Genomic DNA, 16,822 nt, shown 5'->3' on the forward strand with positions numbered 1-16,822 from the left:
ATTGGGAAAGATTGTTTGGTCACCCACATTGGCATTAAAGGCCAGGGAGGGTGTTCACCCTCGTAGGTTCACAGACCTAATTTGTCAGAACTAAATGGATCTGTTTCTCAGGATCTCAGAAAGACCTATATACGAGACCCCCAAATGCCAATATATTAAGTTATATTAAAATACAAAATTACTAATGAAAACCAAGGTATTCCTGTTTGCTGAGTAGGGCATTCTTTCCTTGTGGACTCTTCTGCATAGAAAACCAAATTATAATCAGAAAGCCAACATGTAGTGAAAACATCTACTTGCTTAAGTGATCAGACCCTTGTGTCTGTGGTGTTTTGTTTTGTTTTTTTAAACAAATTTATTTATTTATTTTTGGCTGCATTGGGTCTTTGTTGCTGCACGCGGGCTTTCTCTAGTTGCAGTGAGCGGGGGCCACTCCTAGTGGTGCACGGGCTTTTCATTGCGGTGGCTTCTCTTGTTGTGGAGCACGGGCTCTAGGTGCATGGGCTTCAGTAGTTGTGGCACGCGAGCTCAGTAGTTGTGGCATGCGGCTTAGTTGCTCTGCAGCATGTGGGATCTTCCCAGACCAGGGCTCAAACCTGTGTCGCCTGCACTGGCAGGCGGATTCTGAACCACTGCGCCACCAGGGAAGTCCCGCTTTGTGTCTGTTGATTAGCACTTTCTGTCCCAACAGAGGCCAAACTAGGAGAAAGTTGCTCGGAGAGCATAGACTCAGAATCAAGTGGTTAGTGGGAGAACCTTGGGGCCTAGTATCATCAAACCAGGCCAACCTGACACTCAGGATGGGGCTGCTAGATGTGCCACATACACAGCCCAGGGCTCTTGCTCCCAGAACAATGCTGGAGAATTTCTGCCAAACTGGTCTCTTTGGACTCGCCCTCGATGGATATTATACCCTTCATTTCCTTTTTTGTTAAACTAATAACAGGGCCGTTATTTCAATAGCCCTTTTAGTTATAATCTTGATCTGGTGCTTTCTTGCAAGTATCTTTCGTTGGATTCAGGGAAATTACTGATAGTCTCTTGGGTTGTTTCTATACAGGGTGGATCTTATCCCTTATATTTCAAATTCTTCTCATCTCAATCTCAGAGGTAACCTTAGTTTCAGTTTTAGAGTTATGGAATTTGACTGTTAGCCCCATGTACTGTCAGATGGGGCAGTGTGGCATCCATCTGAAATTGCGATAACTGCCAAAGTCAGAGGGTACAGAATGATCTGGGCTGTGGTCAGGAGGAAGGCTAGTCTATTCCCCAGTGACATTAGAGCTGCAGTCATTTTCTCTGATAAATAATTGAACGGTGCTTTCCGAGGGGGTCTCATTACAATGATCAGGAGTGTGGAGGGTGAGAGGTTTGGTTACAGTGAGAGGAAGGCTGCAGAGGGCAGATAGACAGTGCCTGGCCTACAGTGCCCTGCTCTGTGCCCCGGGAAGTGGGGGTGGGGGGACACCAGGTGACACTCCGACGGCAGAGCAGCGGGTCTCCGCGCTTCAGCTCATCAGAACTGCTCCCTGTCTTTGCCCAACTGGGAAGAGTCCTGAGGAGCCTGTAGTGGCATCGCTTTAATTAAATTCCATATTTGGTCTTTGGGGACTTTGTATGAGTGAAACTTGAGAGTTGCTGCATTTGAGTTACCAGATGTACTTGCTGGGGCTTGGAGAGTGACTGGAGTGCCCCAGGGAGTGGAGAATTCTTTGCTTCCGTGCTCCCTGGGGGTGAGGGGTGGATATTTTATTTATCCTCATTAATCTTTTTTCTTTCTTTTTTCCATGTCCTTGCCTTGGAGCAGTTATTACAGTAAGTATTTTCAGGGGGGTTGGAACTGTAGATGATTTATAAGAAAAGGAAAAATAAAAATGGAACTGCCCCGGAGACTCCTGGGTATTCCTCTCTTTCTCTTGGGTGACTTTTGGAGCTTTTGAGGCTTAATCCTTTCAGTCCTAATGAGGAACTTGTTAATTGGCAAAATGGCTTCTTGCTTGAAGCTACATTGGCAGGTGGCTTTGTAGGTGCAGCAGTCAGGACTGTGGCATACTAGCCCCAGGTCTCACGTGTACAGAATGACGCAAGGCTGTCCCCTGCTTGCCCCAGGTTTGGCCTTCCCAGGGTTGTACAAGAAGCTTCAGTTCAGCTGACCCGATTGTGACTTTCCCATTGGGGCGTTTGTTGACCCCAGTGAGCACTGACCCTTGGCAAAATTGAGAAATCAGCAAGGTTTCTTTTCCAGGCCCAGCCCCTCTGTCAGTGCCCCTTCTCTCCACCCTTCAGCGTCCTCATCCAGGTGCCTTGTCCCTGCTGGTAAATGTAAGAAGTTTCTGGGAACCTAATTCCCACTGAGGAGTTAGGGGATTAACGTGTTCCTCCTTTGAGTAGTTCCAACTTTTTAAAGGCACTAAGGGAGGAGGCTGATAATTAGCATGAAAGGTTAAATTAGCAAAAGGTTGGCTGGGGAGAACGGGCGCGGGTGGGGAACACGTTTGGTTGGCTGGGAAGTCTCCCCGTGCTCTTCCCACGCTGCCAGTCAGCCGTTACGCCCTGTGCATGAGGCAAATAGGAGGGATACACGGATTAAATACATGGATTTTGAAGCCAGACACGACTGAGTTTGAGGCCCAGCTCTGTCGTTATCTCTGTGCCATTGGACAAGTCCCCTCACGCCTTTGAACGTAACTTTCCTTGACTATAAGACGAGGGTGGTATTACTACAGCCATCGCAGGCTGGGGTGAGGATTGAACGAGATAACACTCACCCGGCGTACTGTGGGCTCCTGGTACAGTTAGCTGTTACTATAAGGCAGAGGCTGGGGTCTCTCGACTGCCCGTGAGCAAGTAGGGGGGATGGTTACTCTCCAACTTTGAGCCTGGTGACTGTAAGGTATTTTTTTTCCCCTTCCAGAATGAATACATGAAAGAAGACTTTCTGATTAAAATTGAAACCTGGCACAAACCAGATCTTGGCACCCAGGAGAATGTAAGTAGCACTCCCCAGGAGCCCCGAGGACTTCCAGGCCCCAGGACGGGGTGTTGAGGCTCCTTCCATGCCAAGGGGTCTGATCCATGGTCCCCTTTCTCCTGGCCAGGCAGGCAGTAGCCTGTGCCCAGATCTGTCCTACCAGGGTGGGATTGCTCTGTCTCTAATCTGAAAAATATGATCTCCAAGACTCTTTATAGGACCTCTCCTAGTGCTGGGATTGGTCTAAAAATGTAACTCCTGGCACAGAGGAGGTGAATTTTTAAACCATCAAAATTAGGGAATTCCCTGGCAGTCCGGTGGTTAGGACTTGGTGCTTTCACTGCCAGGGCCGGGGTTCAATCCCTGGTTGGGGAACTAAGATCCCGTAAGCTGGGCTTCCCTGGTGGTGCAGTGATTAAGAATCCGCCTGCCAATGCAGTGGACACAGGTTCGAGCCCTGGTCCAGGAAGATCCCATATGCTGTGGAGCAGCTAAGCCCCTGCCCCACAACTACTGAGCCTGTGCTCTAGAGCCTGCGAGCCACAACTACTGAAGCCTGCATGCCTAGAGCCCGTGCTCCACAACAAGAGAAGCCACTGCAATGAGAAGCCCGTGGACCGTGACAAAGAGTAGCCCCCGCTCGCCGCAACTAGAGAAAGCCCGTGCACAGCAACAAAGACCCAATGCAGCCAAAAATGATAAATAAGTAAAATAAATAAATTTATTAAAAAAAAAAAAAAAGATCCTGTAAGCCATGTGGAGTGGCCAAAAAAAAAAAAAGAAAGAAAACTACAGCCTCTGTAGAGCACAATTTGCCAGTACTCTTTAAATTTAAAATACAGGGGCTTCCCTGGTGGCGCAGTGGTTAAGAATCCGCCTGCCAGTGCAGGGGGCACAGGTTCAAGCCCTGGTCCAGGAAGATCCCACATGCCACGGAGCAGCTAAGCCTGTGTGCCACAACTACTGAGCCTGCGCTCTAGAGCCCACAAGCCACAACTACTGAGCCTGTGTGCCGAAACTACTGGACCCCGTGCTCTGCAATGGGAAGCCACCACAATGAGAAGCCCGCGCTCTGCAACGAAGAGTAGCTGCTCACTGCAGCTAGAGAAAGCCCGCTTGGAGCAACAAAGACCCAATGCAGCCAAAAATAAATAAATAAAATAAATTTATAATAAATAAAATAAAATACACCTATCCTTTATCCCAGCAATTCCACACCTAGGAATTTATACTACAGTTAGGTTTTCACATGTATGAAATAGCTTATATACAAGGAGATTCATCTCAGCATTCTTTGTGTACCCAAAGGTTAAAAACAACATAAAAGCCCATCAGTAGGACCCTGTTAAATAAATTGTTGTGCAGCCATATAGTGGTATATTATGCAGCCATTAAAAAGAACCAGTAGGTAACAGTCTTCAACATACACTGTTCAGGGGAAAAAGCACGATGTGAAACAGTGTGTATACATGCTACCATCTGTATTAAAAGAAAAATCTCTACACTTGAATGTTTAGCAGTGGTGGTACTTGGGAGTGGACTTGAAGACAAGAGAAAGAGTTATACGCTTTATCATATCCTTTTGTGCATTTTGTAAATTTATTTATTTTTGGCCGTGTTAGGTCTTCGTTGCTGCGCGTGGGCTTTTCTCTAGTTGCAGAGAGCAGGGGCTACTCTTTGTTGTGGTGCACGGGCTTCTCGTTGCAGTGGCTTCTCCTGTTGCAGAGCACAGGCTCTAGGCGTGCAGGCTTCAGTAGTTGTGGCACACGGGCTTAGTTGCTCCGCAGCTTGTGGGATCTTCCCGGACCAGGGCTCAAACCCGTGTCCCCTGCATTGGCAGGCGGATTCTCAGCCACTGTGCCACCAGGGAAGCCCCTTTTGTACATTTTGAATTTGTATCAGAATTTCGTAGCATGATTTTGTATCTGGTACCACCTATTTTGAGTTAGTTAATTTTTTTTTTTTTTTTTTTTTGTGGTACGCGGGCTTCTCACTGTTGTGGCCTCTCCCATTGCGGAGCACAGGCTCCAGATGCGCAGGCTCAGCGGCCATGGCTCGCGGGCCCAGCCGCTCCGCAGCATGTGGGATCTTTCCAGACCAGGGCATGAACCCGTGTCCCCTGCATCGGCAGGCGGACTCTCAACCACTGCACCACCAGGGAAGCCTTTGAGTTAGTTAATTTTTAAGAGCATCAAAATAAGCAGTATATGGCTAACCAGGCAACATCCCCATGAGACAAGTGTATAGTCTTTACAAAGGGGGAACATATGGAAACAAAATAGGTGCTAGGGGAGTCCTGAGAGTGTCTTGGGCTGTTGCAGTTGTACTTAGCTTGAAAAATCAAAACATTAGTTCTCAAATGTATGTCCACTTAAAATCCATCCTCCCACTCCTTTGGATAGTTTTGTATGTACCAGTAGGAATCTCACATCTCTGGCTATGGGAACAGCTGCTGCTAGGTGTCCATTTTGGGTAAAGGGTGCTTCGTAGATGATAAAAACTACACAGTGGTCCTCCTTGTTCCTGCAGGTGCATAAACTGGAGCCTGAGGCTTGGAAACATGTGGAAGCCATATATATAGACATTGCAGATCGAAGCCAAGTACTTAGCAAGGTAGGAACTGTTCAGTGATATGGGTGGCCTTTGAGATGCAGAAATGACTTCTAAGTGTCAGAGCAACCAAGGAGCCATACCCAACTTGGCTCAAAGGGAAGTTCTCTCTTGGGTATTTTATTTTTTAAATGAGTGTTAAGAATTGCCTCGCCTTGACTCGGGGATACCACCAGGAAAATAGTGGCTCAGATGTATGTGTCCTGTTTGGCCTCTGGAAATTGTCACTGGATGACGTAGGTACTGTTGGTAGCCCTGGGGGTGATTTGCCCTGCTGAAGTGACACTTAGCCTGAAACTAGTTCTCTTTCTAACCTTGTGATCAAAAATATATATTGCCTGCCTATTTTGTGTTTAGAATACTCTGTTCTGTGGGTTCCAGATTGGGGGGTTGCCAGTTACATGAAAAGACAAGTCCCCTGCCCTCAAGACGTTGGTGGTCACTTCTCAGAGTAACAGACATGGCAGCAGCCACCTGGAAAGGACAGTCCACTGCTAGACCATAAAGTTGGAGAAATTGGGGACCAGGTCTGTCCTGCTCACTGCCCAGGAGGTATTGGTTTAGGGAAGTAAAGGACTAGGTTTCCCCCATTCAGTACTCTTCCTATTTGACAGAGGCCTGTTGGAACCTGGGCACAGGAACTTGACTCTGCCCATTGGTAGGGAATAAGTGTTTGCTCTCTGTACCCCAGGGGTATGATACTTCTTTCCTGGAGTCACTCTTTGTGCCTAAGATATTTTGTTTTGTGCATTCCCAAATAGATATGAAAGCCATCTTGTGCTTCTTTGCCTAATATCCCCACCCTTACCCTCAAAAGATTAGTGGATTTTTCCAAAAAAATTTTTTATTGAAGTATAACATATATAGCAAAGTGAATCGATCATAAGTGTGCAGCTTGATGAATTTCCTCAAACTGAACATCGCCAGATATTTCTCAAACAGAAATACTAGCCAAAAGTATGGTGCTTTGAGTATTTTGTTGACTGTTTCATGTGAGTGGAGAGAAGCAGAGGCAGGGAAGATTTAATAAATAATCTCCTTAGCTTTGGGAAATGCTTTATGATTGTGTGTGTGTGTGTGTGTGATTTGATACCTTCATTATTTTTGTTAAGTAGATGCCATAAGGAGTTTGCTTTTCGTTGCCCACATTAGTCAATGCAGAGGAACAGCCCAAGAGTAAACTTCTGTTACTGTTAATTAACACACAGCTGACTGCATTTTAAATTAACACACTGACTGCATTTTAAATCAGTGAGGGGAGACTGACGATAGTACACAAGAGGATTAAGTCTGTACATTGAACATTTCCAATAATGATTTTATTAAAACAAGGCAGTTTAAAAACAAAAACAAAACAAGCCAGAGGGAGATGGGACTAGAAGATTTCAGGAATGACTGCGGCCAGTTGTTCTCAGCTCAGGCTGCTGTTTTAGAATCACCTGGGGAGTTAAAAAAAAAAATGCATGCAACCGTCCCCTGCAAATGTTCTTATTCACTGGGTTTTAGGTGGAATGACCCAGAAATCTGTACAGTTGACCCTTGAACAACATGGGTTTGAACTGCGGGGGTCTACTTAAAAGCAGGGTTTTTTTCAGTATTAAATACAGTTCCACACGATCTGTGCTTGGTTGAATCCGGGGATGCAGAGGGCCTGCGGGTACAGAGGGCAAACTGTCAGTTGGATTTTTGACTGCGTGGAGGGTCAGCACCCCTAACCCCTGCCTTGCTCAGGGGTCAACTGTATTTTGAAAACACCTTCCTTGGTCATATGAATGTTCACTCCAGGTTGCAAATCCCCACCTTAAACAGTGGAAATACGTGCCTGCTCACACAGTCTGGTAAAAGTGAAAACAGGCCCTGGCAGACAAAATCACAGAGAGCTCTCCTCTGAGACAAATGTAAACAGTTCTGTATCTTGTTTATAACACCTTCCCAGATTTTCTGTGAGCCAGCAGCGTCAGAATGGTACTCTGGTGGAAAATCTGATCTGTTTCTCTCTCTCTCTCTCCTCCTCCCTCCCCTTCCCCCTCTTTATCCCTCCCCGCTCCAACTCCAACTTCTCTCAGGATTACAAGGCAGAGGAAGACCCAGCAAAATTTAAGTCTATCAAAACAGGCCGAGGACCCTTGGGTCCCAATTGGAAGGTGCAGTTCACACCCTCACCACCGGGTGGGGTGGGGGGTGGACTGGGGCCAGTGTGTGTGGGCCTCCCCAGTGGAGGAGGGGAATGGCCCGCCTGGGCTAAGGGGGATCCAGAGGTCTGCCCTCTTGGTTAACTGCTTGCCTGTGGGTGTGTTTCTAATACAGCAAGAACTTGTAAATCAGAAAGACTGCCCATACATGTGTGCATACAAACTGGTTACTGTCAAGTTCAAGTGGTGGGGCCTGCAGAACAAAGTGGAAAACTTTATACATAAGGTAAGTGACCAGGGTAGGAGGCCTTCCCAGTGTGTGTTGGTGGGGGGTGTTTTGCCCGACAAGAGAAGATCATACAACCCACGTGGCATATATCAACCCACGTGGCTTGATATTTTGGTTTCATTTCCCAGACCCCCACTCCCCCTTGCAAGGGTACCACATGTGAAAGGTAAGGAAACTGAGGCAAAAGAAGGAAACAGGAAGGGGCTTTGCTGTGATTAAATGACAAATTCAGCATCTTTTTATTTATTTAATTGCGCTGGGTCTTAGTTGCAGCAGGTGGGCTCCTTAGTTGTGGCTTGCGGGCTCCTTAGTTGCGGCTCGTGGGCTCCTTAGTTGTGGCATGTAAAGTCTTAGTTGTGGCATGCATGTGGGATCTAGTTCCCTGACCAGGGATCGAACCCGAGCCCCCTGCATAGGGAGTGTGGCGTCTTAACCGCTGCACTACCAGGGAAGCCCCTCAGCATCTTTTCTTGATGCCAAAAGGCAAGAAGCACTATGAAACAAATTCTCCAGTGCCCTGAATTACTGAACTAGACAGACCTAAGGAGTTTTTTCCTCTTTTCTTTTTTTTTTGCGGTACGCGGGCCTCTCACTGTTGTGGCCTCTCCCGTCGCGGAGCACAGGCTCCGGACGCGCAGGCTCAGCGGCCATGGCTCACAGGCCCAGCCACTCCACGGCATGTGGGATCTTCCCGGACCGGGGCATGAACCTGTGTCCCCTGCATCGGCAGGCGGACTCCCAACCACTGCGCCACCAGGGAAGCCCTCTCTTTTCTTTTTTTAACAAGAGAATCTCAAACAAAAGTATAATAACATGTAAAAATGGGAGACCCAGGAAAACTGAGCAACTCGCCCAAATGACACCTAAGGAGTTTCTATAACCTTATCTCTGATGTGTGAGTCTGGTGAAACTGGGCAACATTCATAGCTGTTGGCCAGTTTTAACCTGGCTTTAGGCTCAAGAGACAAGGAGGAAACTTGGCACAGTTGTTTTGGGACCTTGACTTGTGGACTGCCTGTCTTGGTAGCATTTTGGGCACAGAGCCTCGCGGTGGGGTAGGCACCAACTCTTTCCTGGGGGCTTCCCCTACTTGAGGCCATACCCTTCAGACACATGGAGGCAAAGGTCACTGACCTGAGGGACTGGAGGGCTGATCCAGATCAGCCAGCCAAGTATCACTCCCCCCGCCCCCGTAAAGTGTGGATACTGGCACAGAGGTCGTGGGGCGGAGGGCTGCAGCAGTGGCCTGCACCTTCCGGTTCTAACTTGGGTCCCTCCTTTTTATAGCAAGAGAAGCGTCTGTTTACAAACTTCCACAGGCAGCTGTTCTGTTGGCTTGATAAGTGGGTTGACCTGACTATGGATGACATTCGAAGGATGGAAGAAGAGACGAAGAGACAGCTGGATGAGGTACGTGGGAGGCCAGACGAGACTCTGGGTCTGTCACCTAGATAACCGTGAACATTATGGAAACTGTCGTGCCAGGGCAGTTCACTGAGGGCACCGTCCTGTGGTTCTAGGAACATGTCAGCGTCCACTGTGGGTAAGGTCTAATGCCAGGCGATATGGGAACTACAAGGAAGAAAGCAGCCTGTGCTCTTGAACTTGCAGTCTAGTCGAGGTCTTGGCATATCCAGAGAGACAAATATGGCGGGCTGTGCTGAATGCCAAGTGAGTAATACAGTTGCTGCAGTGGTTCTTCAGAGCCGGTGGCGGGGGGGATGGTGCTGGGCTGCAGAGATGGAGGCGGCCTCGGAAGGAGGCAGGCTGGGCTGATCCATGAATGCCACGCATGTCACCCGCAGAGGACAGCAGCGGCACACAGGACTAACCCCTCTATAAGGGTGTTGGGAGCTATTTTTAGAGTTTGGAGCCTTTGCCTTTTTTTTTTCTTGCCCGTGGCATGGATCCCAGAAGGAGAGCTAGCTGCTGTTCCATGGAAGCCTGAAGACCTAACACTCCTCTTGCCTCATTTGGGGAATTTGGGGCTGCTTCCCTGCAAGGCTCACTCTGAGGAGATGGTCAGTAAATAACATTCAGGCAGCCACTGTGTGTGAGACACCATTCTGAGGGCTTTTCCACGTCTTGTCCCATCTCCTGTGATCCTCACAACCCCTGTGAGGATGCGCCACTGTTACCCCCACTCTCAGATGAGGATGTAGAGGTTCTGAGAGTTCAAGGCTATACCCAGGGTCACACAGCCTGCAGGTGATACAGTCAAGGGAAGAGCCGTAGCACTCAATCACTCCGTCTCTTCTCCCTCTAAATGCCATTTGGGGATCCCTCCTGCCTCTCGGGGCTAAAAATAAGGCAGGAGGCTCTGTTTCATAGGAACTGCCATCCATTGCTCCCTCCTTGCCCTGGGAGGGTTGGCATGGAGCCTGGATGTCTGGCAGGCATAGCTTTGCACAGCCTTGTCTGGCACTCCAGCAGGGCCTCAGGTGAGACGCAGGCCCGGGTCCACGGTGCCCCACACTACACAGGTGCTCCCGCTGCACTGTGCTGGTCTCGGTGGAGAATGGGCCTGCGAGCTCTTCCTTCCTTGATTTTACCCTCCAGGATGACACTTCCTGGGCTGACTCACTGGTTACAGTGGTTTGCTGAGTTAGTTCCTGTTGTAGGCAGACGTTTTAGTTATTCATTCAGGTACATTTGGCAGGGAAGTGGCAGGATTTTGGACACAACTCCTGATTCTTCTGCTAAGGATCTTCAGGAAGTGGTAGATTTTAATGTCCAGGTCCCTGGCGATTCTAACAATGTAAGAGGGAGGCCTGAGTCCTGTGGTCACCCGATTCTTGAGAAGAAGAAAAGAAACAGGTTACCAAATGGAAGAACACGGAGCTTTCGGGGTTTAGCCTGTAGCTTCAGCTGCCCACTGCCTGACAGGCCAGCCAGAAGTACACTGGGGTCATGGAAGTGTTTGCTGACAGCCTTTCACTCTTTGGGTCGAATTCGCATTCTTGGTGCTGGGAGAACTCTCCTGAGCATTTACTGGATCTGCCTCCCTCAGATCCAAAGTTTGAGAGCACTTGTCCTCGGGGAGTTCATTTTTAATCCCCACCCCTTGTCTTTGCCTGTTTCTCCATTCTGTGGATAACTGTGCCAAAAGCTTAGATGATTTCTGTCCTCCAAGATAATTGCAAAATGCAGAAAACCCTCTTTGGAATTGGAATTTTTAAAATAGTTGGCAGTGGAAGAGAAAGCAAAGCCACTGGGGGACATGTTCTGACCCCTTTAGCAACTGTATGGGACCTTTGTGTGCTGACTGTACCGCTGGCTCACTTCTCTTTCTTCTTTATTTTTCCTCTTTCTAAAAATATTTTTATCAAAGTTTTATTTTCAGTTTTACTTTTTTCATTTTTAATTAAAAAAACACTTTATTGAAGTCTGATTGACATACAAAGAGCTGCACCCATTTAATGTGTACATCCTGATGAGCTTGCAGATAAATAGACATCCGTGAGACCATCACCACAGTCAGTGCCAAAAGCATATCCATCACCTCCACGAGTACCCTAGGCGTGTGAGGAAGATGCCGTCCTCCTCCGCCCCGTCTCTGTGGTCCTGCCCCCAGAAGTAGCCCCTTGCAGTTCTCACAGTTGTTTCTTTTGTTAGTTACCTCCGAGTTTCTAAATAATAGGTTTATCCTCTTAATTCACAGTTTTTCGACTTTAGCTGTTAATTGCTTACTTCTTCCTGTGGAAGGTTTAGGTCTTTTACTCCACCCACCACTCACACGCTCCTCCTCTCCATCCTTCAGTGTCACAATTTGGGGTTAACTGGTCATTCAGCATTTATCATTATTATACCTTTGTCATTCTTTTTCCCAACTGAACCCTTTCATCTACTCTGATCTTCATTCCTTCCTTGGATAATTTTCTTGTTTTGTTAGGAAGTTCGTAACCGCGTTCCTTCTTTTTGTTAGCTTAGTTCTCTGTATCATTAAGTTTTTGAGTCTCAACAGGGTGGTTGGTTGGGTTGTTTGCACAATAATGTAGTTGACTTTGGTTCATTCTCGTTCATTTTGCTCCCACTCAGTGGGCACTTTGAGCTAAAGATCTCTTTAGTTCTGGGAAATGTTTTTGTGTTACCTGTTTCATCATTTTCTCCCCTCTGTTCCCTTTCTGGATTTTTTTTAGTTAGAAGTTGGACCTCATGAATTGACCTTCTGATTTTCTTGTTGTGTCTCCTTTTTCGTCTCCTTCCTAGGGGAGGTTTTCCAAAGTTAACTTTTCTCTCCTCTGTTGAACTTAAGACGTTTTAAAGCATTTCTTGTGCTGTGTTCTTTTTTTAAGTATTTTTTCTTTTTTTCTGCTTGCATCATTTTCCTTTTCTGAAGCTCTGGGTTTTGGTTCTTGTTTGGCTTTGAGATATCTCTGCCACCTGAACATTCTTTGTTTTCTCTGAGCTCCTTTTTCCTATGGGACTCTGTGTTTTCTGTTAGGGGCTTCCCTCAAATGACTGGGGGTTGGGGGTCCTTGGCTGTCCGTTCAAAGTGAAGAGTGAAGCTCCAAAAAGTGGTTGGAAGCTCTCTGAGTCAGTGGCTGGGCTTATTGAAGGGTAATCAGGTGGTTCCATTGGGGTCCCCCACTTCAGGATCCTGAGTCTATTTTTCTTGGGCTGCTCATTTTGCTTTGAGAGGACTCCCCAGTCTTTTGCTCATGGGGATGGTCAGGGCCAGCATTCGGGGAGCTGAGCTGGAGAAAGGTCCTGGTGGGCTCACTATGCCATGGGGTGGCTCTAACTTAATCCCGTTGTATTCTGCATCGTGCCCACTTCACCCCTAGCTGAGCCTGGGGTCCTGAGTTCAAGACCTCAGTGCCTCCAGAGAGTGAATCCCTGGGCTTTGCAGGAAGGGGGCGTTACTTGACTGTGAAAACTGGGGGAGGGAACACCAGGGCACGCCAGGCCCAAATGGTTCTTTATTCCCACTTTCAGTAAAGTCACCTGTTTTCACCCCTGGCTGCACTCCCACTTTTAGAGGCACCTGATGCTGCCAGTTCCCAGGCCTCTGGATGACCTGCAGCACCAGTGGGTCCCCTCCTCACCGGCAGCCCCTGCTGCTCTGCAGATCAGTCATTGCTCATCCATCCTTTTTCATCTTCCAGAATGCCATTTCCATCTCTTATCTGTAGTTGTCTCCTCTGTTCTTGTTGTCTTTATAGTTTTCTATCTTTTTTATTCCTTTACTGTCATTGTGGTAGGGTCTTGGGGAGGAGTAGCAACAAATGCATGTATTCAATCTGCCATGATTAACTGCAAGTTTGTGATAGAAGATATGACTGTTAGGGAGTTCCCTGGTGGCCTAGTGGTTAGGATTCCAGGCTTTCACCGCCGTGGCCTGGGTTCAGTCCCTGGTCAGGGAACTGAGATCCTGCAAGCTGTGTGGCACGGCCAAAAAAAAAAAAAAAAAAAAAAAAATCAGAGAAATTATGACTGTTATTCTTTAAACCAATGCATAGTAGTCTGGAGTGGGTGGGTTGTTTTGTGAGTTATGAGAGGTCACTATAAGGCCACAGTCACCACTGCCATAACTCTTGTCCCTCTGTGGGGGTAGACCCACCATTCTTGGATTGAGGCTCAAGGATTTGAGAAATGAGATCAAGAGATTAGTCCTGGGACTTCTCTATTGGCGCAGTGGTTAAGAATCTGCCTGCCAATGCAGGGGACACGGGTTCGAGCCCTGGTCTGGGAAGATCCCACATGCCACAGAGCAGCTAAGCCTGTGCGCCACAGCTACTGAGCCCACGTGCCACAACTTCCGAAGCCCTCGCACCCAGAGCCTGTGCTCCACAACAAGAGAAGCCACTACAATGAGAAGCCCGCGCACTGCAACGAAGAGTAGCCCTGGCTCACCGCAACTAGAGAAAGCCTACATGCAGCAACGAAGATCCAACGCAGCCAAAAATTAATTAATTAATTTTAAAAAAAGAGAGATAAGTCCCTTTACCTAAAAACAAAAATGTCAGGAAATGTGTGCCTGTAGGGGACCAGTGGCTCTCCCTCCTTCCCTCGCTCCTGATCTTAAGAAACTCAATCTCAGAAGTGGAAGAGTCCAATTATAAAATTATAAGAGTCCAATTATAAAAGTCATTTAGTCCAATTATATGGCCAGTGCTTGAGTCCTCTCTGCAGCCTTCCCACCAGCTTGTGCTTGACCACCTCCTGTAATGGGGAACTCACTGTCTTATGAACATGGTGGTAATAAACATATCTATATTATTTTTTTAAATTGAAGTACAGTTGATTTACAATAACATATCTATTATTAAGAGAAGCTAACATTGAGGTCTTACCATGTGCCTGTCATGTGTGGTAAACATTTGACATGTATGGTCATGAAATGCTCATGGCTACCTGTGCCATAGGTATTACTTTCAGAGAAGTTAAGGATACCTTCCAGTTCAGAGAATAGGTACCTCCTGGGCCTTGGTCACTAACTCTAGATAATGAGACTGGGAGAAGAGGACTCATTTTAAAAATTTTAAGAAAACTTGTTTCCCTACTTACTGGACTCTCTAGAACATTTGCTGAGAAACAGCAAAGAACACACAATTAAGATCCTGCCGCATTTTCTTCCCCAGCCTTCCCTTGTGGGTTTTCCTCTCTAAATCTGTTGGCTTCTCTGATCCCTCCATAGCCCATTCCTTCTGGACTTTGTACTTTGGGATGGAGCTCAGAGGCTACATGGCGCTCTTGCTCTGCTGGCCCACCCTGGGAGCTGTCTCTGAGCCTCCATGTAGCCGGCCTTCCTGTCTGTTTGCTTGTGTGTGAATGTGCCTGTCCCTTTCTCATTACCTGAACTTTGATGAGGAGGGCCTTTGCTCCATCCTATGGCTTTTTGACTGATGGATCACCATCAGTTTTAGATTTTAAGTCTTAAACTCTGGACCGGTTACACAGCGATTGTATAAGTGTCCCTGTGCAGTGGAGTGCCTGGCAGGACACTACATCCTAGTTTCCCATTTGGGTTTGTGGTAGACAGAAGGTCTGAGGATAAAGAGAAATCACTCAGTGCCTAGCTCACCTGCTGGGCTGTGGGAGATTGGAATCTGAGATTCCCATAGCGCCTGCAGAGGGCAAAGCTAGGTCTTTTGAGGCCAAGGGATCCCTGTCTGTGGAGTCTTAATTCCTTCCGCCCTGCCCAGAAGTGATTGACCCCAGGGCAGACCACCTGCAGCATTGACCAACATCTTGAAATATAGGAGCAGCTTTCCTTTCTTTTAAAATAGTTTCATTTTTCAATATTAAGGTAATATATAAGCATCAAACATTTTTTGGAAAAGAGTAAAAAGTAGAAAGAAAAAAAACACTTGTACTCTATTTAAAGATAACCATTTTAAGAATTCGTACACACTTTCACTTAGTTATGATGGTATTCCATGTGCCTGGGTGGTTCTCTCACTTTTTTCTCTGAACATTGTAACAAAGCATTTCCTGCTAAAAAAAAGTTTCTTCACATACATGTTTCTAACAACAGTGTACATATTGCTGTGTACTCTGTCATCACCCTGTGTTGGATTTTCCTTCATGTTGTTGTAGGTTCTCACTGTTTTTAAATAATGCTGTGATGAAAATTTTTTATGCACTCAGTTTTTTGGGTAATTAGGATTATTTACTTAGAATAAATTCCTACAAGTGGAATTAGAGAATTTAAGACTCTTGTTACCTATTGCCAAATTTCTTCCCCCAAAGGCTGAATCTGTTTATAGAGTGGCTTTCTAGAGAGGTTCTTTTTTTTTGTAAGATTTTTTTTGATGTGGACCTTTTTTATTTTATTTTTTTTGCATTACGCAGGCCTCTCACTGTTGTGGCCGGACGCACAGGCTCAGCGGCCATGGCTCACGGGCCTAGCTGCTCCGCGGCATGTGGGATCTTCCCAGACCGGGATACGAACCCGTGTCTCCTGCATCGGCAGGCGGACTCTTAACTACTGCGCCACCAGGGAAGCCCGATGTGGACCATTTTTAAAGTCTTTATTGAATTTGTTACAATACTGTGTCTGTTTTATGTTTTGGTTTTTTGGCCATGAGGCATGTGGTGGGATCTTAGCTCCCAGACCAGGGATCGAACCCACACCCCCTCCATTGGAAGGCGAAGTCTTAACCATTGGACTGCCAGGGAAATCCCTAGAGAGGTTCTAAAAACAATTCCACATTTGCCTCATATCTGTGCACTTTCAGAACTAACTGGTTTGTGGTTACTTTTCAGTGTCTTAAACTGATTGTTTTTTTGGTTTTTTTTACTAGCTTTATTTTTTTATTGAACTTTTTATTTTGAGATGATTATAAGATTCACATGCAGGTATAAGAAATAATACAGGGAGGAGATCCCTTTCTCCCAGTGACATCTTGCAAAACAATAGTATAATATCACACCCAGGAAATTGACATTGATACTTATACAGGTTTCTTTAAGTAAAGGAGTATTTCATACTTATAGTAAAAACAGTTTTCAAAAGATAGAGAAAAATGTTAAAAAATAGAAGTCCAAATAAATAAAGAAAATCAGTAGATGAAAAAAAGTCCCTTTCTTCCAACCTTCGGCCTCATTCCCTAGAGGAAACCACTGCTAAAAACAAACAAACCAGGACTAGAGCTTCTATTTTCATGTTCCTCGACTATATGTATATATATAGCCTGCAGTGGTTTGATCCAAGGAACACTACAAACATCAGATAAAATCTCTTGTGTCATTTAGGCCCCAGGAAACAGGAAATAAGCATTCTTAGAGCATTTCATTATAAGAATGAAATAATGCATTTTTATTTCAGTGGCACCCTCTATGGGGGGGACCTTGTCTCTGAGAGTAAAGGAAGCT

At 46.4% G+C, this 16,822-nt stretch overlaps 1 protein-coding gene across 1 annotated transcript in view; it reads left to right on the top strand.

Annotated features, from left to right (window-relative positions):
* The window catches only part of PITPNA (phosphatidylinositol transfer protein alpha), a 40,735-nt gene that overhangs the window by 17,328 nt on the left and 6,585 nt on the right, over window positions 1–16,822 (top strand). Inside the window, exons 5-10 of the mRNA XM_032616097.1 lie at window positions 1,808–1,815; window positions 2,915–2,989; window positions 5,501–5,584; window positions 7,648–7,725; window positions 7,889–7,999; window positions 9,290–9,412. Of these exons, the coding sequence (XP_032471988.1) occupies window positions 1,808–1,815; window positions 2,915–2,989; window positions 5,501–5,584; window positions 7,648–7,725; window positions 7,889–7,999; window positions 9,290–9,412 (479 nt within the window). The remainder of the gene's footprint in view (window positions 1–1,807; window positions 1,816–2,914; window positions 2,990–5,500; window positions 5,585–7,647; window positions 7,726–7,888; window positions 8,000–9,289; window positions 9,413–16,822) is intronic.

The sequence above is a fragment of the Phocoena sinus genome, chromosome 20 (genome assembly GCF_008692025.1).
Source record: "Phocoena sinus isolate mPhoSin1 chromosome 20, mPhoSin1.pri, whole genome shotgun sequence".
Classification (NCBI taxonomy): Eukaryota; Metazoa; Chordata; class Mammalia; order Artiodactyla; family Phocoenidae; genus Phocoena; species Phocoena sinus.